The sequence below is a fragment of the Onychomys torridus genome, chromosome 11 (genome assembly GCF_903995425.1).
Source record: "Onychomys torridus chromosome 11, mOncTor1.1, whole genome shotgun sequence".
Classification (NCBI taxonomy): domain Eukaryota; kingdom Metazoa; phylum Chordata; class Mammalia; order Rodentia; family Cricetidae; genus Onychomys; species Onychomys torridus.
The window spans coordinates 59,621,024-59,644,309 of NC_050453.1; the positions used below are offsets into that span (position 1 = coordinate 59,621,024).

Consider the following 23,286-nt stretch of genomic DNA (forward strand, 5'->3'; position numbering starts at 1 on the left):
TGCCTTCTTCCTGCCTCCCACCCACTTGACAAGGTCTGCTGCTGTTGTCACAGCATCACCAGACAACAGCCATTTCACAATGGAACAGTCTTGGCATTAGGTTGCATTTTCTTTTTCTTCTTTTGGATGGGTGTTGTTTGTGAGACATAGTCTCATTCTGTAGCCCATCCTGACCTCAAACTCACAGCGGCCCTCCTGCCTCAGCTTCCCAAGTGCTAGGAATTACAGGTGTAATCCACCATGCTTGAGGGTATACAGTTTGGGGCCTTGGGGATAAGTTGTGACAGGCTAATTAATCTGTGGGTCCATGGCCACTGTTAGCATCATCCTCCATCAGACCCTTTCTGCTCAATCTTTCCCCAGTTCCTATTTCTCTTCTCTGCCTGTAGGCAACATTCTAATGGTCTAAGATATCTTTTTGTACAAGCATGTCCCTTAAAATGTATAGAATTGTTTTTGATGCATGTCTTTTAACCCTTGTGAAAGTGGTGTAACTAACAGCCTCTTCTACCAAGCATAGTTTTATACCTACTTTAACTTAGAAATACCTGGTGGCTTTGGGGAGGGGAGGGGCTATGGATCTCTGAGGTCACACTTTCTCTAAGTGATTAACCTCATGATGACACTGCATTTCTGAATTTCAGGTTGGCCTTGAACTCCTCCCCATCCTGAGTGCTGGGGTGGGATTAGAGGCATGCACTACCACATCTAACCAGGAAGCAGTATTCTCCTTCAGAAGGACTGACCCACTACACCCCCAGGTCTAGGAGCTAACTGAGCGCAGCATCAGGTTCCCGGATCTGGCCACAGAGTGCCATCCTGTAATCCTTGGCCTGCCCTCACTTGGCTTCCTGTCGTGAGTGTAGCGACTGGGAAATGATGAGACTCGGCACCACTACCACCTAAATGTTACCACCACTCTGGCCAAGTCCTGTGTTCTGCCTATGGCTCCTTCCCATGTGTATCTAAAGGAGGGAGTGCGTTCAGGTCAGCCTGCCTGAGAGCTGTATGAGGGGCCAGCTCAGGATAGTTCAGACCCAGCAGCCTGCTGTGGCAGGTTCCTGTTTTGTTTTTTAGAGTCTCATGTGTAGCTTTTGATGGCCTAGTAGCTTCCCAGCTAGCCTTGAACCCTCCATCCTCCTGCCTCTGGCCCCCAAGAACTAGAAGGACTGTATGACCAGGTGCTTGCCCTCTTTCTTTTTTTTCTTTAAAAAACATTTTTTAAAAATTATGTTTACTTAGGAGAGTATGTGTATGGAGGCATGTGAGCCAAGGCACATGTGTGGATGCTATCAGAGGACAGCTTGTAGGGGGTCCATTCTCCCTTTCTACCATGTGTCCTCAGAGGTCAAACTTGGGTCATCAGTCTCGGCAGCAAATACCTTTATCCTCTGAGCTATCTCATTGGCCCTCTTTTTTCCTTGTTTAGACGGGGTCTCAGATGCAGCTTTCGGACTTCAGTCTGATGCATCCCATAGACAGGGCCAGCCTTCTTACCTACCCGAGCAGCTCTCCCCCATACCCTCATAATGATTCCTGGAGTGTCCCCAAGTGCTATCAACTTGCCCTAAAACAAAAGTTCTTGGCCCAGAGAAAAGGACAGGAGAGGGTGGAATGTAAACATCTGCTGTCCTGAGCAGTCCCAGTAGAATTGGCCCAATGTCATCTCTCACCTTAGGCAAGCCTGTCTACAGTGCTGTACCAGCCCGACGCCTGACTCCAAGCCCATTTCCAAGCATGCTTTGTTGCCTGTGCCTCATCCAATTTCAGAGGTGCAGGAGGATCGGGGGACAGAGTCCTTCCATCAAAGGTGGCTCCTCTGTTGCCCCTTTCCCTGATGCTCTGGGGATGAATGCCTTCTTCAGTACCTGAGGAAAGCCTCAGGGATTAGGGGGTTCCTCGGACAGAACTGAAGGAAAGGCTGTCAGGCTGTTGTGACTTGGGTCATAGGGTTCTCTCCTTATTTGGGGTACTTGCTAATGAACCTCATTATGTTCAGCTTATCAGGAAGTGTGAGGTGGCATGCTTCTCAGGTGCATTGGGAAACAGGGCAAGGTGATCATATGAAGTAATGTGATTTCTTGCCCCAGGAAGAAATGATGAGACTTCAGCCTTCTAGCCTATCATCCCCTAGGATGGAGAATGTACCTAGCCCAGAATGCTACCCTCTGAGTCACTGATTAATCCCTACCTCCCTGGCTGGAATACCATGAGGCTCGCAGATTCTTCTTAGGCATTTGCCTAACAAGGGTAGGAGCAAGCTCAGCAGTTACCCAGAGCTCACATTCTAGAAACCTCACGTGTCCCTCAGTGCATCAGGACTTTAGAGGATCCCACTGAAATTTGAGGTCTCCATCGCACATGGACTCTGCACCCATGGCTGGACAGCTGCCCTGCCGTGTGTACGTCTCTGCCTCTCCTGAGCAGTTCCGTAGCATTCTGCCTTCTAATCGTCTGTACCCACTTCCATGGGTTGTCTCTGTGGGAGGAAGGCTTTCCCCCTCTTGAACCTGAGGGGAGGTTTGAAGGAGGGAATCTCGACTTAGACCGCCCTTTCTTATTCTCTTGAGACCCGGGACCGTAGATGGTAATGATGATTGCAGTGACTGCAGCCCAGCTCATGCTATTGTTAAGGAAGCTGCCTTAGACTTTTCTTTTCCTGCAAGTGGGGGCGTCCCAGGGAGGTTCATGGAGCAACTGTCCTTCTGCTTAAAGGACGAAGAAACAAAAGTTCACTCAGATCAAGTGAGGTTTGCTTCCATCGCTTGAATGCCCTATGCTGAACATCCAACTTGCCAAATCGCTCGTTTATTAAGTCAAGACACCCATTCCTTTATCGCTTCCTTAGCACACTACGTGAGGTGGGGCTGATTCTCCTCCCAATTAAAGGTCCTAAGCAGCCAAAGTGGCTCACTAAAAGTGACTAGGGAAGTAGCAGGTGTGTTTCTGAATTTGCTACCGGTGCATTTAGTAATAAAAAGTGTCAGCTGAGTGCCCACTATATACACGTTCCCTTCTAAGCAAAGAGGAGCAAGCAGTGAGTAAGATGGGCAAAAGAATCCCTGGTTTCGCAGAGTCACCACTGTAGTGGGCAAGGACAGATAAAATAAGAATCTTCTGTCAGGAGTAGTGGCTCACACCTATAATCCGGCACTTGAGAGGCAGCCGATGGAGTTTACAGCCAGCCTGTGAGTCCCAGGCCAGCATGGGCTCCATTGCAAGACTGTCTTAAAAAAAAAAAAAAAAGAAAAGTAGGGCTGGAGAGATGGCTCAGGGGTCATGACTCTTCTTCCAGAAGACCCTAGTTCAATTCCTACCACTCAACATGGCAGCTCACACCTGTCTGTAACTCCAGTTTCAGGGGACCCTGAGACCCATGGCAAAAACACAAATGTACATTAAAAAATAAAATTTAAAAAAGTATAGGCTATAGAGATGGCCCAGAGCTAAGAGCACTAGCTACTTCTCTAGAAGACTCAGTTTTGGTTCCCAGCACCCACATGTCAGCTCACAACCATACATAACTCAAGTTCCAGGGCATCTGACACCCTTGTCTCGCCTCCTTGGGTATCTTCTAGCATGCAAGTGGTGTACAGACATGCATGTAGACAAAATGTCCATATACATGAAATTAAAAAAATAATTAAAAAAATAATAAAATCTGCTGGGCGGTGGTGGCGAACACCTTTAATCCCAGCACTCGGGAGGCAGAGGCAGGTGGATCTATAAGTTTGAGACCAGCCTGGTCTACAAGAGCAAGTTTTAGAACAGCCAGGGCTACACAAAGACCCTGTCTCAAATAAGAGTGAGGGAGTGGGAAGAAAAGTAAAATCTGACCCTCCAAGTCCACACTCCTTAGCATTATCTTGAACATCGTCTGCAAGGTTAAGGATCTCTACCTGAGGGTGAAGATGGGTCCCCTGCTGCTGGAGTCCCTCTCACTCCTTGCAATCTTGGAGAACCAAGCTGGGAGCAAGTCCTATGACAGTTGGTGGTGAAAGGTGCAGTCCAAGACCCCCGCCGCAGCCCTGAGTAGAACAGAACCCTAGGCATACTCACACATACAATATTTTTTCCTAAAATACTTACTATAACATTTAATTTTAGAGGCAGGGCCTTGCTTTATAGCTCAGACTGTGCCTCAAGCTTGTAACACTCCTGCCTCAGTCTCTTGAGTGATGGGATTATAGGCATATGCCACTGTACCTGGTGACAGCGCTTAATTTAGAGAGTAGGCACAGAAACTGGGGGAGATAGACCCCGTTGCAAGCATGGGGACCTGAGTTCAATCCCCATCACCCACATAAAATGCCTGGGTGGTGGCATGTGCTTGTAATCCCAACTCTGGTTAGGCAAAGATGAGAGGATCTCAGGAGGTCACTGAGTAGCCAGCCAAGTCTAATTGGGGAGCTCTAGGTCAATGAAAGACCTTGGCCCAAAGTTTACCTCTATCCTCTAAGCACATGTAATACACACAAACATGCACATATACCTGTATGTGCACACACGCACACATAATAAATTAGATACAGTAAAAAAAAAATTAACAAAAATAGTAAGAAAATCAGGCAATTATGACAGCGTATTTATGTGAATGTATGCACGCTTCTGGTAACATCTTCGATTCTCTTTTCCACAGGATTTGAATAGGAAGGGACTGTTAGGGTTGGTCCTGCTTCTAGGCCAGTCTGAACAAGGGAGTTAGACCCACTGCCTCAGGCTCTTTTCAGACCGCATTTCTCAGGATTCCCTGCTTGCTTAACTTACTGTAAGTCAGGGCACTGGGAATGTTGATGGGCATGCTAGCTGAGGAGCAGGGGAGGTGTAACAACCTCCATCTCAGAACCCGCCTGAAACAGGGTTGGTTGGAAGCAGCAGGGGCTTTGGTTAAATTGGTTTCTGGAGAAAATAATTGATTTAAAAAAAAGAACCAAGTCCTTATCTGATGACTCTTGAGTTTTGTTCACCTTCTGGAAGCAAGAATGGCATCTGTTTATTACCCAGCCAATTGGAGTGCCTTGCCAGCTCCTGGGAGCATAACCCAATTATATGGGATGGGTATTTAACACGGGGCCCTACATATTTGGGTGCTATGTCTAGTGAGAGCCCCTCTCATTGGAGAGGCTGATGTGTGACGTGTGTCAGCCCTTGTCTGTAGCCAAGCACAGGGCTCAGCTCAGTCTCTGTACCACCTTCAGTCCGGCGCATCCTTACTTACGCTTAACTGTGCCCACGCACTCAGCCAGTATATGCTCCAGGTAACATCTGTCTCTCTCTGATGTGTCGCTGTGCTAACATGAGACCCTCTGGTGCTTCCTCTCACTGATGACTGTTGGGGCCTATGCACCGGCTGAACTTATCTCTCCTACGTTGGAGAGACATGAACACTCATAGGCGTCAGACTTACTATCTTTCTTCCTCAGAGGCCCATCTGCACTTTATAGGGAGAAAAATGATTCCACCCTGTATCATAAACTGCCAGAGCATTTTACTCTTTCCTTACCAGGAAAAGCTGCTGAGAGGGCTTAGCCCTAAGACCAAAATTTGATGCCAGATAACTGCCATAGGTTGCCAAGTCTTCATACCACCGAAGGTGTCTGAAGGGACCTTTTATCAGCCTGTCTTCCTGGTTTGTAAATGTCTGTGTTGGGAGTGGGGAAGAGTTTGGAGCATAGGAGTTCATGGTGCGTGGGCAAGCCATCCTGCCCTCTTGGGTCTCAATTCCTTTCCTGATTCTTCTCTCACCTTACAGGAAAGGTCAGACTAAAGTATCTCCTGGGGGACTATGGGGAGGCATTAGAGGTGGTAACCTTTTATATGCAAGTTTCTTAAGTTAATTTGTGTGCCTTGGTTTGAAAGAAGTAACTTAAAAAATGATGTTTCTGAGATAAATTCTCTACATTCCCAGTTGACAGGCCCACCCAGGGCCTCCCATGAGTCTGGCCGCTCAGCTTAGGCCTCAGCTATCAGTTCCGCTCAGACACCAACTGTCATTAAACCCTTGTGCTGGAGAGTACCTTGCAGATCCCGGATCCTCATGGCTGTTCTAATTGTTTCTTTTTGTCTTTTTTTGCATCTCTATTCCAGAGACCTAGCTGTCACTGTTATCCAGGGAGCCCTCCTCTTTCTCCTGATGACGTTGCTCTACCTTCGCAGTTGCTGGTTGTTGCTAAGGTTGCCTCCATGGTAACATGCTTATCCTGTTTACACTTCTGTATGGACAAGTAGTCTAAGCTAGGAACCTACCTACTCTGGATGACTATTTCCATCGCCACATAGAGGACATCAATCAGCGTGACGCCAAGTCCGTCTTCTACTAAGTTCCCCCAACCTCTTCCTCCTCTCACTAGTAGACTTGATACAGAAGAAAAGATCTAGGCTTGGTGTTGCTACTCTGAAGCTTATTGCACAAGATATTGTCAATTTATCCCCTAACTGGGCCCCCAGAGAAGAAAGACGTAAGAAGAAACAGGGAAGAGAAGGCAAGAGACACAGATTAGTTGGAGGGAAACTCTACATCTTCTCTGCTTGAGAGTCTGGTAACCGCAGGCAAAATGACGAGCTCATCAGCACATACCTTGCCGGGCAACTCAATAGCTGAAGACTATGAAGGGGAGTTTGGCTGCACGTTAATGGACCTGAGAAAGCTCATGGAGCTTCGTTCGACTGATGCAGTCACCCAGATCAATGCCCACTATGGAGATGTACAGAATATCTGCGAGAGACTGAAAACCTCCCCTGTAAAAGGTAAAGGCCATTTCAGGGGCTGGGAATTGGAGGACAGTGACTAGGATTTTGAAATATTATCTTCCAGCTTCTAGAGAAGGTACATTTCTGGAGACCCAATGGATTGGTTTTCGTCTTGTGGGAAGAGTACAGTGTTCTAAAGTCCTGGAAGGAGGGAGGCCATGAAGAGCTGTTTCTTCCCCTGACACTTGAGGAACTATGATTCTCCAAAGCATTCTTTCCTCCTATTTCTTTACCAGTCTGTACTTATTTGTGATTTAGATGCACTAATAATCAATTCCCCATTCTATCAGTCTTTGATTACAGAAGAACTTAATATAGAGTTCTTCCTCACACTACCTTAAAGTTCACTGGCTGAGAAAGAGGTACAGGAACTAGTATTCCCGCTACCTGACTACCTTATTGTACACAGTTAGAATTGGGATGGCATATCGTAAGCATGCCTTTGGATCAATTGCTGTTTTCTGTCTTGGGATTACTGATTTTTTTTAACCCTGTCTGATAAACATTTTCCCCCACCATGTAGGGACCAACCCAGGACTTTGCACAAGCCTCCCCCCCCAATACCACCACCACCACCACCACCACCACCACCACCACCACCACCACCACTAAGCTGTAGCATCCAGCTCTCCTTTTTTATTTTTATATTTAAGACAGATTCTCACTATATTGCCCAGGCTGGATTTGAACTCACTCTGTAGTTTAGGCAGGCTTTCAGTTCATGTTTCTCCTGCCTGTCTCCCAGGTAGATAGGATTACAGGCCTGGTATATATCTTATAAGCTTTAGGTTCAGGTGCTTGAAGGAATGTTTATATTTAGCCCATAGAGTTACTGGGATTAAATAGTACAGTGCATGTGTGTGCATGTGTGTTTGTGTATGCATGTGAAAACTGATAATAGGTGTTGTATAAATTAAATAGAGCTTGTGTGCCTGGAGGTTTTGCTAGAATATGTGTGCCCATATGTTTCAAAGAAATCTAATTTCTAATGTGGCCAAGGTATGTGTGACTGCAGCTGCTGTCTGTCCCCCATGCTTCCTCTCACCTCAGAGGCTGAAGATGGCAGGGCTTGGTGGCCTTCAGCCAGCTCCTCTGAGCCTTTAAGCTTATGTCTAATACTACCCTCTGGACACTGTCTACTTCCCGCCAGCTAAAGTTTTTCCATTTTCATTTTTATTTATTTATTGAATCAAGGTCTCACTTTGGAGCCCAGGATGGTCTTGAACTCACACCAGTTAGCCTGCTTCAGCCTCCCAAGTGCTGGGATTTACAGGCATGCACTGCCATACCCACTGTCACCTCCTGGTTTTATTCTGTTTGTTTGTTTCTCTGAGACAGTATCACTCTGCCACCAAGGCTGACCTGGAACCTCTGATCCTCCTGCTTCAGCCCTTCTTAGTGCCAGGGTTATAGGCATGCACTGTCCCTTGAGCTTCTTTCTCAGGGACTCTCGGAGCAGGGCGGGCTCTGAGGAGAGGGTGTATCCTGAGACGTGCAGTCTTACTTTACAGATTCCCGCCAGAACTGAAGCTGGATCTTTCTGTTTTCCTCCTCTGATTATTGGGGTCAGCTGTTTCTGTCACAAAGTGGACTCAGGGATCCAATAAGCTGGAACCTGGAGGCTCCTCAGAGCAGGACCCAGAATTTCCTCCTATTTTTTCTCATCCTTTCACGTAACTATGATAATTTACCATCTATAAAAAGTACCAGAAGACCAATCTTAGATGCCTTCTGGTTTCGTATGATGTTGTCAGCTGTGGGAGGCTCCTGCAGATTAATAATGGGAATAAAGATAAGAGAGTAAGTTTGAATTCTAGTTAGAACCCCAGATGAAGTAAGTTTGAGTAGATTGGAGTGGGGGACATTTTGCCAGAAGTCCTAGTTACTCGGAAGCAGAGAGGATTTCATGAGCCAGGGAGTCTGAAGCTAGCCCGGCTTCTGGGGCGGGGTGTCGGTGGTGAGGGAAATAAAGTGTGACCCTTTTTCTTTTATTTTTTGCTTGGGTTTACTGTAGATACAACTTTTCAAATTAGAGCAAATAAGGAGGCTTAAGGGAACTTGGGGTTTTTGACACTAACGTGATTTTGTTAGCCTCTATTTATACCATTCTAGAGACAAGCAGGACTTTTTTTTTTTTCCTTACTTTTTATTGGTTGAATTTGTTGTTTGACTAGCACTTGAATTTAATATTCTCTGCTAAGCTAAAGGTTTTAATGACCCGCCTGAGGTCTCTGCACCAGTAGAGTATTGTCTATTTTCTGGCTCACAGTTTATTAATGTCCTGTTGCCTCTTGTGCAGAAGTGCAGAGTACTTAAAGTTGGTGTTGTATGTTAAAAGATGTGTGTGTGTGTGTGTGTGTGTGTGTGTGTGTGTGTGTGTGTGCCTGAATGAATTTGTGTGCATCATGTATGCTGGTGCCAGAAGATGCCAGAAGTCAGTGTCATGGATCCCCTGGAATGAGAGTGTGATAGTTTGGGTTTCTATTGCTGTGAAGAGACACCATGGCCACAGCAACTTTTATAAAGGAAAGCATTTAATCGAGGCTGGCTTATAGTTTCAGAGGTTTAGTCCATTTTCGTCATGGTGGGAGATGGTGATATGCAGGCAGGCATGGTGCTGGAGAAGGAGCTGAGATTTGATCTTGATCTGCAGGCAGCCACAAAAGAACTGTGTGACACTGAGCCTGTGCTTAAACATCTGAGATCTCAAAGCCCTCCCCCACAGTGACACACTTCCTCCAACAAGACACACCTACTCCAACAATGCCACACCTCCTAATAGTGCCACTCCCTGTGGGCCAAGCTGTCAAACCACCACATATAGTTCCATGTAATTATGAGCTGACAAGTGGGTGCTGGAAACTGAACCCAGATCCTCTGCAAGAGCAGGAAGTTCTTTTAACTGCTGAGCCATCTTTCCAGCCCCTGGTTTCATGTTTTAATGTCTGATAAAATGTGGAATTGGGTGCAATGCACATGCTAATACTGTTCCTGCATTGCATTAATGTGTTGGAGTAGCAGTTGTTCCTCAACCTAGAGGAGGTTAGAATAAGGAAGACCCTGGGCGGGACAGTGGGAGTGGGGGAGTTAGTGCTGGGTGACCTTAGCAGTCAGCAGTGACTGGCCACAAAGTTAAGAGAGTGACCCGATAAGAGGAGGGACATTTAGAGAAATAAGAAGGGCTGGGAAGATGTGGAAGAAGCCATAGGCTCCAGTCTGATTTGTTTGTTTATTTGTTTGTTTGTTTGATGTTATGTGTCAGTGTTTTGTTTGCATATTGTGTTTATGCACCATGTGCAAACCTGTTAACTGCAGAATTCAAATAACAGATCCCCTGAAGGAGGAGTTCCAGATGGTTGTGAGCCCCCATTCGGGTGCTGGGAACCACACCCAAGTCCTTGAGTGTGGACCATCACTCCAGCCCCCAGTTCTTTATAGCTTTGTATAAACAAAAGCTAAGACAAAGGGCTGGGAGTCAACAGGACACTTTGTCAACATGGGCTTATTAGGAGAGGGACTCAGCATTTTGCACCAATGGAACCCATTTAATTTTCTTGCTTTTTTTTTTCCAGTTCCAATTCCCTTCTTTAAAAAGTTTATAATAGTGTATTATTAATTATATCTAGTAGTGGACTTAATTACAACATTCTCATACATATGTACATGCATTTTGATCACATTCCCCATCCCACTGATGACTTCATCTTCCCAACGTCTTCTGTCTACTTTGTTGTCAATATCTTCCTCCTCCTCCTTCCTCCTCCTCCTCCTCCTCCTCCTCCTCCTTTTCCTCCTCCTCCTCCTCTTCTAATGACCCTTTGAATTTCACTAGAGTTGTTACATAAACATGGATGAAAGGTTATTTACAGGAGCCTGAGTACCTTACCAGTGGTACATCCCTGGGGGATGAAAAGTCTCTTAACTACCTGTAGCTCCTCCGGAAGGCCTGGCCTTCATGAGCCCCTCCCCCTTTCCAATTCTTTCAATTCTGCTTCTCTTGATAGAGCCTCATTGTGCGACTCAGGCTCGCTTCAAATTTTGAGCCCAGATTCCTCCACCACCCCTTTTATTTCCTCATCTTCTCTCTCTGCCCTATTTCCAGAAATCTCTCCAAGTGCCCCCGAGTAAAGCAGCTCAGGAGACTCGGGCTAGGAAAGAGCCCTTATCCTCTGAGCTGCCCCTCCCATCTCAAGACTTCCTGAGGAGGGAACATTTGGTGAGTCTGGAGTGAGGAGCCCCTTGCCTTGAGGACAAGAGGAGGCATGTTCTCAGTCTCAGAACTCCTTAGTGTGGAAGGAGGAGCTGGCGAGACTCTTTGGAGGAGATAGAAGGAAGTGTTCTTTCGTCCACATAGGAGTCTTCCATATACCCCCTCTGCCGTAGCACCCTAGTTAGGAGAGACGTTGTTTTCTGGGAGCAGTAGGCTGGCAGATGGGAGGAAATTCTGGGCGCATAGAAGAAGGGTCAGAACAGGGAGCTTTAAGTAAACTATAAATCACTGACATGGGGCTTCTTTTAAGTGGCTAAAGACAATTCTGTCGAATATGGATCTAGATAAACGTTGGCTGGACTTTCTATCTCGGTTCCACCTCTAGCCTTCCACATTGTTCTTCCCCTACAGAACTGGGTAGGGCAGCCCAGTAATTAGGGTCCTCTGATATGTCTCCAACAACAAGCAACAACTAGTACCAGCTCTGTAGACGACCTCACACTGGTGACCATGACAGCACACACTGTCTGTCCTCCCACAGAGCTGACAAGTCAGTAGAAATTGCACACAAATGAAAGAGAATTCTAAAACTGTGTGTTTGGAGGAAGAACAGGGTTGAGGAGTCCGAAGCACAGGAGCTAAGGTGCAGGACTAATGGAGAAGAAAGGAGCTTGGGAGCTTGACCCCATCCCTCCGCATCATCTAAGGCTCGCCTAGGGATACACCAGCTGTCTGGTCATTGCTCCCCTTCCAGAGTGTTCCTAGTTTACAATGCAAGCATCTTTGTCTTCCCCAACTGCTGAGTAGCTGTTGGGTTTAGGAAGGTGAAGTTCTTTTCGGGAATGGCCAGAGGGAGATGAACTAGTTTGAAGACAGGCTAATTATGATTTGGAGTTCACTAATTACAAGATTAAGATCTGGGGTTTTACTGTGTTCCTGTCACCATGTACTGCCTAGAGGTGGCCATTTTATCACGATCTGGAACAGACTAGGATTGCCCTTCCTCCACAGGGCAGACTGAAATCAATCCAATCCACCACCCACCACCACCACCACCACCACCCCCAGAAAGGTACTGGGGATCAAACTGAAGGTCTGCCAATGCTAGACAAGTGCTCATCACTAAGCTGTATTCTGAGACCTGAAATTTCTAGTAGCATTATCAATCTAGAAATTTATATATGCCTAGTAAATGTTCACTTGGGACACATCTGAATTACTGGTAGTTCTCTCCTAACACTAAACTTATTTATATAATAAGATGTGCAGGCATAGAAATGGATGAGGGTCCCAGCAGTGGTGGTGCACACCTTTAATCCCAGCACTTGGGAGGCAGAGGCAGGTGGATCTCTGTGAGTTCGAGGCCAGCCTGGTCTACAAAGTGAGATCCAGGATAGCCAGAGCTGTTACACAGAGAAACCCTGTCTCAGAAAACCAAAACCAAAGAAAGAAAGAAATGGATGAGGTAATATAGAAAATTCTAATACCTTCTTAATACTTTCTCCTAGTTCTCCAAAAGGTAGAAGCACACACACAGAGACACACACACACACACACACACACACACACACACACACACACACACGCTTAGATACCACCATTTTAGGGAATGGTAGTGTCGGGGAAAGTGAAGAGCTAGGTAGGTGAGTGAATATAGATGGTATCCGTGTGACAGGAAGGCAGGGGCCTGGCTTCTTTGGCTTCCTTTCCTCTCTAGTGTTTAGAGCTCATCCTGGAGTATCAGTGTGGCAGAGCTCGTGACTCTGACAGGCACAGCCTCTCGTTACAGCCTCTGCCCCCAGCCTTCTCCTTGGACTCTTGTCCCACCTCTCCTAAGTGTGCCTGGGTCCTTCCTAGCAATTTATCTGGGCCTGACTAGAGTTCTGTGGTCCACTGGGCCTTCACACCTCGGGTAAATCTGCTAGTGCTAATTTAAGGTGCGAGTCTCACACTGGAAGAACATCTTTGTAGGGAGGGGATGGGGCATGTGTGCACAGCCTGATTCAAACAGCTAGAAAAGGGCTAGCTGCCCTGGGTGTAGGCCAGTGTGAGCAGTGTGGGCCAGTATGAGCAGTGTGGGCCAGTGTGGACAGTGTGAGCAGTGTGGACAGTATGGGCCAGTGTGAGCAGTGTGGGCCAGTGTGAGCAGTGTGGGCCAGTGTGAGCAGTGTGGGCCAGTGTGAGCAGTGTGGGCCAGTGTGGACAGTGTGAGCAGTGTGGACAGTATGGGCCAGTGTGAGCAGTGTGGGCCAGTGTGAGCAGTATAGGCCAGTGTGAACAGTGTGGACAGTGTGAGCAGTGTGGGCCAGTGTGAGCAGTGTGGGCCAGTGTGGACAGTGTGAGCAGTGTGGACAGTATGGACCAGTGTGAGCAGTGTGGGCCAGTGTGGACAGTGTGAGCAGTGTGGGCCAATGTGAGCAGTGTGGGCCAGTGTGGACAGTGTGAGCAGTGTGGACAGTGTGAGCAGTGTGGGCCAGTGTGGACAGTGTGAGCAGTGTGAGCAGTGTGGACAGTGTGTGCAGTGTGGGTCAGTATATGCAGTGTAGGCCAGTATGAGCAGTGTGGGCCAGTGTGAGCAGTGTGGGCCAGTGTGAACAGTGTGGGCCAGGCCAGTAGCTTCATTAGAGAAATTCTTAATGCTTGGTGGAGGAATGAGAAGGGTTCCTGTAACATCTAGAGGATGGAAGGATTGGAGGCCACAGGAGGTGCCCTCCCGCCCCAACAGGGAAGGTTTCTGGCACCCTGGAATTTAGGTTCAGGTTTCATGCCTAGGGCTGAATTAGGCCGGGAGAGCTGTCCGCACCCACCCCTACACTCTGCCAACCCTTCGCCATCCAGCCCTTCCTTTCCCAAAGCTGAGCATCTGAGTTTGGGGGCACCATGTACCAGGCAGGGGTGAGAGGTCTTCTGGACCTGAGAGCCTCCCTGCTTTTTCCTGTGCCCCAGGCGTGGCACCTCTGTGCTGGGAGACTGTAGCTCAGCAGCAGTCTTCCGAGCATTACATGTTCTGGAGTTGGGTTTGCTTTTTTTGTCTAATTGTGTATGAACATAGACTCCCTCTTCCTCTGAATTACATTCCAGCCTCTAATTTGAGGTGAGTGGGGTTTTTGTTGGTTGGTTGGTTAGCCTTGTATTCACAGTGATCCTTTGGCCTCAACCTCTCAAGTGCTGGAATGATAGGCATGCTCCATTCTTGGCTTCTGCTTTGATTTTGTTTTTCTTTTTTTTTAAATTTATTTTATGTGTATGAGTGTTTGGCCAGCATGTATGTATGTGTACCATGTTCATGTCCAGTGCCAGAGGAGGTCAGAAGAGGCCATCAGATCCCCAGGAACTGGAGCTACAGATGTCTGTGAGCCACCTTGTATGTGCTGGGAACTGAACCTAGGTCCCCTCGGCAAGAGTAGCAAGCGTTCTTAAAAGCCCTTTCTTTCTTTCCCTTTGAGACAAGGAAGGCCTCATGTAGGCTAGACTGGCCTCAAACTTGCTATGTAGCTCTGGATGAGTTTGAACTTCTGATCCTCCTTTCTACACCCCCTAAATGCTGGGATAACAAGATTGTACTGCCCTGCCTTGTTTTATATGGTGCTGAGGATTGAACCCACAGCTTTGTGCATGTTAGGCAAGTGCCCTACCAACTGCGCCATCTCCCCAGCTCCTCCTGCTTTGACCTTTAACCTTTCAGTTGTGTTGCATTGAGCCTTCAGAAAGAAGGGAAGAAAATTGGTGTTCCCTCCTTGGCTGAGGCAGACGGTTGCGTCTACCCTTAGAAGTGGAGCTTTCGCTCTTTTTATTTAGCTCAGAGGTGTGAGTACTGGGAATGTGACACTGGTTAGAAGGAAGCACATGTGTGCAATGCAGGAAGGTGACAGAGCAGAGGGATGAAGAGGGTGGATGCTCAGGGGAACTTCCTCTTCCCTGTGTCAGAGCCGAGGTAGAGTAGGGGATTGGTAAAGCTGGACCCTGGAAAAGCTGCCACTCTGGAGGGAACATTGTTATGTAGTCCAGTGTCCTCTTTTTTTGTTTGTTTTTTCTTTTTCAAGACAGGGTTTCTCTGTGTAGCCCTGGCTGTCCTAGAACTCGCTCTGTAGACCAGGCTGGCCTCGAACTCACAGAGCTCCACCCTGCCTCTGCCTCCTGAGTGCTGGGATTAAAGGTGTGCACCACCACCGCCGCCCAGCCAGTGCCCTTTTACTTGGACCTTGTGTCTGTCCCTCCGTCTCAGGGCTGGGAGTCCAGGACAGCGTGGCTCCCTCCCCATCGTATTCGCGTTGAGCTGGAGGTGCTGCCACGGGAAGGGTACTGTGTGCTGCTTGAAAGCACAGCGTTTGGCTGGAGGCAGGAGCTGGCTCTGCCCCACAGACCCTCTGATCTTAAGCTATTCCCCTCCTTAGAAGCCTGACCAGTGTTTTAAGGACTTGCAGACACATTTTTATTTTAGAGGTGAGGACTGAGAATAGCACCGGGTTGTCTGTAAGCCAGGCAAGCTCTTTACCACTGAGCTGCACACCCAGATCTTGAAATGTACCCCGTGTCTGTTCTCACGCACCTAAAGATGGCTGCCTTCAGTCAACCCCAAGAACCTTCTCCCTTGCACTGTCTGCATGGGAGAGGCTTTTCCTCCGCCCCTTTGGCAAGGTATCATAATTCAAACAGCTGGGAAGTCCCTCGCGTCTGACTTAGACCCACCCTTTCTGGGGCTTTGCCCGCTCTGATAAGAGGAGCCTCTACCCACACCATCTTTGGTGTCTCAACAGGAGGCTGACCCAGGCCCTTTCCTGTTGGAGTCCCACCACTTCAGGCTGGACACCACTCCTCCTGGCCTGGGTCCTGCATAGGAGACACCAGTATTCACTGTAGCTGACTCCGGCCTGAGCAGCCTGGGCAGGCACGCTACAACTGCCAGCATGGGCGGGGCAGTGACTTCAGAAACTCATTCCCTTTGCCTCTCCCAGCTCATGTGCTCGGCCTGGTTCTAAGGGCTAGAAGCACCCTCAGTGTGGGTGGGGCTGTCTCTCTCCTGTTCTCAGAGATAAATTCCCCTCATGAATTTCTCGGGGGAACCCCTTTCCCTGTGTTTTCTGCAGAGCCCTCTGGCCAAGTCTTCCTAACCCCTCTCCAGGAGGCTGTGTGAGTATTTGAGAAGCCACCGTGGAGAGCAGGGCCCAAAACATATTTCTGAACTGGACAAACTATTCGTGTGAGGTTACGGCCACTGAGATCAGGGATGGAAAGAATGGAGTGGAAAGCCCAAAATTGGGAATTGGCAACGTTCCCAGCCCCACATGGCTTTCCTGTGCAGCACCGTGTGTCAGAGAGGATTCCCAGGCCAGCAGCCAGGGCCCTCCCTGGCCTCCTGCAGAGCACTCTGGGAACCCGGACAGCCACTTGACTTCTTAAGGGAGCTATTGTACAGTCTGTGTGTCACTGAAGGTGGGGCAGATAGATGAGAAGAAAATAGTTAATGGGTGTGGGACAGGCGAAATGGTTCAGTGAGAAAGGGTGCCGCCTGCTGCCAAGTCTGATGACCTGAGTGAGTTTGATCCCCCAGACCTACATAGTGAAGGAGAAAACCAACTTCTACATGTGTAGCACATATATGTGCACAAGCACACGCATGCATGCTCATGTGTGTAAACAAAAAGGGCGAGAGGGAGCAAATGAGGCCAAGTTTCACCTTTTGTATTATCTAAAATGTATCTTATTTCATTTGCTCGAGTCCAGAAAAGGCCATAGGAGCCTGTTAGTGAGCACAGGCTTCATGGGCCGGGCCATGATGATGAAGCCACCATCCCTGAGGGCAGGCAAAAGGCAGGAACCAACCCATCCAGTCATAGCCCATGGGGGCAGCACTCACTTGCTCAGTGGTCCAGAGCTAACAGTGTGTGGGCCAACCCTCTGGCATAAGAAACAAGGTGGCCACCTGCCCATTTGCTGCTAGTGCTGAAGCCTGGGCAGTCTTAGCAAACTAGGATAAGTCAGTCATACTAGAATGGAGCTTTAGTTGCGCCCTACTGCCCTCATGTCCTAGGACCCCTTGGATATAGGTTGGCGTCCAGCTGCCTCCTATGGGAGATCCAGACCCTGCCCCTGCTAATGCAAGATGCCCATCACCTCTTCAAGCCTTAGTTGTCTTGCACGTCAATTGGGGTTCCTAATAACTGCCTCTACTGACTTTTGATATTTGAATGAGAAGCAAAGTATGCCTGGCGACGTGCCTGTCCCACAGCAGTCACTTAAATGTTAGCGACTTTGTTCATTAGTCATCCACTCCGTTCATTCAGCAGGCTGGAGTGTGTGTGTTTGCGCCAGGTGCTGCTCAGGAACAAAGACAGACACCCTGCTCTTAGGGCGATGGCGGAGCCAAGCAATAGATGAATAAGGCCTCAGTGTTATGGACAAGAAGGAGAGCGACCTGAGGGATGGGGTCGGCCACAGCCTTAGCCCTCACTGAGATGGGGACAGAGACCTGAAGGATGGGAGGGGCAGCCCAGGAAGAGGCTCTGTTGGGGACAGAGGGGGCAACAGCATGTGCAGAGGCTAAGTAGGATCAGGGGGTATGTTCAGAGAGTAAAGGAAGGTGTGCTGAGCCAGAGCTCTGAAGACTGGGAAATAGGAAGAGAGAAATGCTGGAGGCCCCTAAGTGGCCCTAGAGGCCATCAGAGGCCTTGGTGCCTGGTTTCACTCCATGGAAAAGCCACATAGGGTTTTGGAAAGATGAGTGACATGTACTGGCTTACATGTTTCAAAAGATCTTTGTGGAGCAGACTGAGAACCAGAGAGCAAGGTTGGGGGGTGGGGGAGAGAGAGAGAGAGAGAGAGAGAGAGAGAGAGAGAGAGAGAGAGAGAGAATGATCATTAGGTATTAATATGAGAGCCTGCTGACAGGTAATTGTCACCCTGCCCCTGCACACTGAGGTAAGTGGCAGACTCACTTTGGGGAGAGTATTAGGTAGGCTATTGGGGTGTCCCTTAAAATGATCTTTGGTAGCTCTTTAGGTTTGGTTTGGTTTGGTTTGGTTTGGTTTTCGCCAAGACATGGGTTCTCTGTGTAGCTTTGCGCCTGTCCTAGATCTAGCTCTGTATACCAGGCTGGCCTCGAACTCACAGAGATCCACCTGGCTCTGCCTCCCCATTGCTGGGATTAAAGGCATGCGCCACCACTGCCCAGCGCTCTTTAGGTTTTTAAAGATGAGGTTCTCTAGCACAGACTGACCTGGAACTCATGATGTGGTCCAGGCTGGCCTTGAACTTGCGGCCATCTCCTGCTTTAACCTCTTGAGTGCTGGGAATACAGGCCTGAATCACCACACCCGGCCCTGATCTTTAACACCTTGGTCCCCCTCACAATGCCCTGGTGACCCTTACCAAAGAAAGGAAGGATATTTCCTCCCAGTGAGTTGTGAACCTCACATCTTCGCAAACACCCTGAGCAGATTAATAGAGTGTCCAAACTCCTGTCTCCCTCAAGCCCATCTGTCCATCCAGAGCAGTAATCCCTAGCTGGCACAGCCCTGCCCTTTCAGGTCCCCTAGGGCAAAGGACCAGGAAGCCCTGCCTCCTGGCCACCCTGCCCCTGTCTGCCTGGGGATCCAGATGCCCTGCCCAGAACACTCTTTTCCCAGACCTTTCCTTGCCTTTTTGACTGGGAACCTGACTTCCCAGGGCAGGGCGGGTGGAGGAGGCTGGGGACGTCTGGGAAGAAGCTCAACTTGGCTTCCAGTGCTTTGAACCCAGCCTTGCTCCCCTGTGGAGCCCAACAGGCTGCTCAGCTGGAGTGAGGGATTAAATGCTGATTGATGGGGCCCTGGATTACAGTCTCAGGCATGGCGTCCCCAAGGAGTTTGTTCCCTGCCCCTTGCCTCCTAACAAATGAAAGTGGCTTGTCTTCCATGCCCTCCAGTCTCTCACTGCGCAGAATGATACCAAATCATGCCATCCTGCCAGACTCGACTACCTCCAGCCTGTTTCCGACTCCTCTCCCTCAGAGCCAGAGGGTTCTGCACTCTGCCAATTTTGTGAGCATGGGAAAGAAACGGTAGCCACCTCCCACCCCGCAGGCAGTGTTCCGGGTGTGCTTGTTGGCCCATTTTCAAGGTCTTTTTCTGCCTTGAGGTCTTCCTAAGGTTTACACCACCCCCTTCCTCCTGTCACTGTGCCCTGTGCTCTTCAGTGGAAGAGAATGTTTGCCCTCACACGGTGCCTGTTCCTTTCCTCACCATTGGAAGGCCTCCATGATGAGTGTGGAGTCCCTGACATCCTGGACTCCATTCTGACCTTGTTCCTTCCAGGCCCACACATTTCCTTGCTTTGTGTGAAGCTCAGTGGAGGATCCCCTGTCCCTGATTCTGAGCTTCCTCAGATGCTGACCTGTTTTCAAGACAAAGATTGCCCCACCCTACCTGTTGGGGAATCCATCAGACAGGCAGCCAACAGCATCCAGTGCCAAAACCAAAGCCAAAAAAAAGAAAAAAAAAAAAAAGTAATTTGCTGCCATATGTAAACAACTTAATGAATGCCAACCAGTGTTTACTGCTGGATAAGATTTCCCTCCACCTGTGACCCTTCTAGGGTCCAGAAAGGGGGCCAAAATTCTTGGGAAGCTACGGAGTATAATTCTGTCTTCCCAGCCCCACCCTGGGAGTATGTGTGTGGGAGTTACATGTTCTGTTTTAGTGGGGGAGATGCTGGTGGTCAAGAACTGTGTAGTATCTGGAAACTTCATGGCCTTGCTTGGTTCTTATTCAGCCTGAGGGGTAATGCTTTGTCTAGTTCGCCCCAAGAACTTAGCAGGAAGTAAAACAACCATACTTTTGCTGAAGGTTCTGGTAGACAGAGAAGCAGGGGTGACGCACCTGAGGCTGCTTTGCCTTGAGGATTCTACTTCAGTGACCTATTGCTCTTCCAACTTGGAATGGAGACACATGGGTAGCCTCTGCCTCCGCCTTGCATGACCTGGAGCAGATGGCTGGTTCTTCCTGGCCCTCATGTGTGAACCAGCATGTTCAGGTCCTTGCCAGAATTTGCATGTTCTTGTGAGAAAAGAGTTCTGTGCATCCCAAGAACATTCTAGTGCTTCTGTTCTTAGAGCTAGAGCCTGGGGCACAGCTCCTAAGGAGTAGAAATCTACTTAGCCTGGTCACCAGAAGCAAAAGGCCCCCATCCTATGGCCATCTTGGCCTTATTTCCTCATTTTGAAACTTCTGAAGGTTCCACAGTCCTGGTGTCCTGACAAACTGGCATGGTTGGCCACAGTCCCACCGCACCCCCATTCCGTGTCTCCTAACTGGACAAGAGGACTTTTCATTTTGATTTGGCTTTTAGTTCATGTCTGTTATTAACCCATACACGGTCTTCTGGTCTGTAAATCAAACACACGTGGCACATTGACGTCTGTCAAAGCAGCTGACATTAAAATACACCTCCGAAGGGCCCTCATTTTGCCATTTTCATCCACTTCATAGTGTTTCAAGTCAGTCAGTTTAACCTTTTTCTCTTCTGCTTCTGGTGAGTACTTTTAGACCCCATCCCCACCCCTAACTTTCTTAGCACCACAGTCTCAACACAAGATCAAGTGTCTCAGCTTCTTTGGAGTGTTATACTCAAAGTATAAACATCTTCCAGGGTTTTTGTTTGTTTTTGTTTTTTGGGGTTTTTTGTTGTTGTTGTTGTTTTTGTTTGTTTGTTTTTCAGCAAAGGTCAAATTTTGCTGATCAGGAAGTCCTTCCTTATGCTAGATTCTGGCTTTTGTATTTTCTGTGGTATCCAAGGCTTCAACCATGATAGTCTTGCTGGTCATTCATGAGAAAAACCTGTATTGGGTGGCAGCACCCACATTAAGCAGCTCACAAGCACCTGTAACTCCAGCTTCAGGAGCTCTGATGCCCCCTTCTGGCTTCTACAGGCACACAGACATATATGGCATATACTTTCACAGAGAGACACATCTACACATAGGTAGGTAGTTAGGCAGGCAGATAGATAGATAGGTAGATAGATAGATAGATAGATAGATAGAGATATAGACAGACAGACAGGCCTTTAACTTGACTTCTGATATCACCCCCACCCCCTTTACTCTCTCTTGTCTCCTCAGGTTTATCTGGAAACCTTACAGATCTGGAGAAGCGTAGACTTGTTTTTGGACAGAATGTGATACCTCCAAAAAAGCCCAAGACTTTCTTAGAATTAGTGTGGGAAGCCCTGCAGGATGTCACGCTCATCATCCTGGAGATTGCAGCCATCATCTCCCTGGTCCTGTCCTTCTATCGACCCCCTGGCGGAGACAATGAAAGTGAGTGCCTAAGCTGCTCCATGTGGCTGACCTGGGTCCATTCCACATCACCAACTGTACTTAGTACCAGTGGCTGACAGGTTGTAGTACACAGTGTTCCTGTTACCCAGCAGGCTCTGCAAAGGAGAGCAGCCAGCAGCTAGTAAGCCATTCTCCTAACCATCCCCCTTCCCCTACCACATCCTAACTCAGAGTGCCTCCCATCCTGTGTCCTTACCTCTGCTGCTCAGTGTGTCCTGACCATAGCGCTTGGCATTATGGGAAAGAGCAGTGAGCCCGGATTGCGCTTCATGTCACTTGCATGGGCATATTTTGTGCCATTTTAGTAGTTAGCACAAATAGATCTAGTGATGATGAGATGAGAGTCCATCCTGCTCTCTTCTGATTTCCTTGGAGAGCAGTTTTTTATGTTCTATTGCTCTCTTTCCATGACCTTCCATCTTGGGGGGGGGGGGGGGAGTTGTGGAAGTGCCATCCTCGTTTCAACGACTCTTTCTCCCCTCCCTGGCTAGTCTGTGGTCAGACTGCAAGTAGCCCCGATGAAGAGGAGGAAGGAGAAACTGGCTGGATTGAGGGGGCAGCCATCCTTACCTCGGTGATCATTGTGGTGTTAGTGACAGCCTTCAATGACTGGAGCAAAGAGAAGCAGTTCCGGGGCCTGCAGAGTCGCATTGAACTGGAGCAAAAGTTCTGCATTATCCGGAATGGTCAGCTCATCCAGCTGCCAGTGGCTGAGATTGTGGTGGGAGATATTGCCCAGATCAAATACGGTGAGAGCACTATGTTTCTCTGGCCTATCCCCCACACATGCATTTGAGGAGTAGGTCCATTGACATGAAAGGCTAGGAGTCTCTGGATCCCCACCCCCAAATAATCCCCTAGCTTGTGCTAAGTTATCAGGTAGAATGTAGGAGGTCGCGGGAAGGAACTCTGGAGAAAGCCACAACCAAAACTCTTCCAAGGGATTGTCACACTTGTGCCCTGTATGGCTTAGGCCACAGGAAGGTCTCAGTCTGAGATATATATGTGTGACACTAGGGATCACGCCCAGGGCCATTTGCAGTATAGGTAAGCCCTCTACCACTGAGCCCCTCCACAGCTCTAGAGTTACATTTCGATGCTCTTCGGCTTCTCGTGGGACCATAGCCCTCTAGGTTTTGCCGGAAGAGCAGCCCTGAGGTGGAGTGGTAGAGTGGAGAAGTTGGCTCTTCCCTGCTTGGCCTGACTGTCCGCCTTTCCCTCGTGCACCAGGTGACCTGCTCCCTGCAGACGGAATCCTAATCCAGGGGAACGACCTGAAGATTGATGAGAGCTCGCTGACGGGAGAATCCGATCATGTCAAGAAGTCTCTGGACAAAGACCCCATGTTGCTCTCAGGTATAGCCTCTGGCTGCCCAGGTTATCATCCATGGCCCCCAGACAGTCAGGCTAATGGTTCTGGGCCCTATTCCATCTATTAGCTCTATCCTTTCTTCTTCTCTTGGGTTCAGATGGAGTAGAGACATGTGGGTGGTTCTGATGCAGAGATGTCAGTAATCTGAAAGAAGTTTTTCATAAAGTAAGTGTTCTAGCAGCTCTGCTATTTGGGAAGATGGCATAAAGTCAATACATTAACCTTGGTCACTTTAAATGGGTTCATCTCTTGGCTTTCTCTTACCACCTTCTAAATAGATTACTGTCCCTAAAGGAAAGGGAGCTGTACGTTTGTTTGTATTTCCTTTTTTTTTTTTTTTTCCTTTCCGGAGCTGAGGACCGAACCCAGGGCCTTGAGCTTGCTAGGCAGGCGTTCTACCACTGAGCTAAGTCCCCAGCCCCCATGTTTGTATGTCCTACCATATCACAGCTAAGAACATCAAACAGTACCCATGTCCATCTTCTCCCTTCCCCTTTCCAGGGACTCACGTGATGGAAGGTTCTGGCCGGATGGTAGTGACTGCTGTGGGGATCAACTCTCAGACCGGAATCATCTTCACCCTCTTAGGGGCCAGTGAGGAAGATGAGGAGGAAAAGAAGAAGAAAAGTAAGGGCATGC

The 23,286-nt window shown here is 48.5% G+C and overlaps 1 protein-coding gene across 5 annotated transcripts in view; it reads left to right on the forward strand.

The window, feature by feature from the left end:
- The window catches only part of Atp2b4 (ATPase plasma membrane Ca2+ transporting 4), a 98,003-nt gene that overhangs the window by 39,129 nt on the left and 35,588 nt on the right, over positions 1-23,286 (forward strand). For all 5 annotated transcript variants that reach the window (XM_036201778.1, XM_036201774.1, XM_036201775.1 and 2 more), the window contains exons 2-6: positions 6,088-6,747; positions 21,057-21,254; positions 21,767-22,024; positions 22,506-22,631; positions 23,149-23,274. In XM_036201778.1, the coding sequence (XP_036057671.1) occupies positions 6,555-6,747; positions 21,057-21,254; positions 21,767-22,024; positions 22,506-22,631; positions 23,149-23,274 (901 nt within the window). In that variant the 5' untranslated portion in view covers positions 6,088-6,554. The remainder of the gene's footprint in view (positions 1-6,087; positions 6,748-21,056; positions 21,255-21,766; positions 22,025-22,505; positions 22,632-23,148; positions 23,275-23,286) is intronic.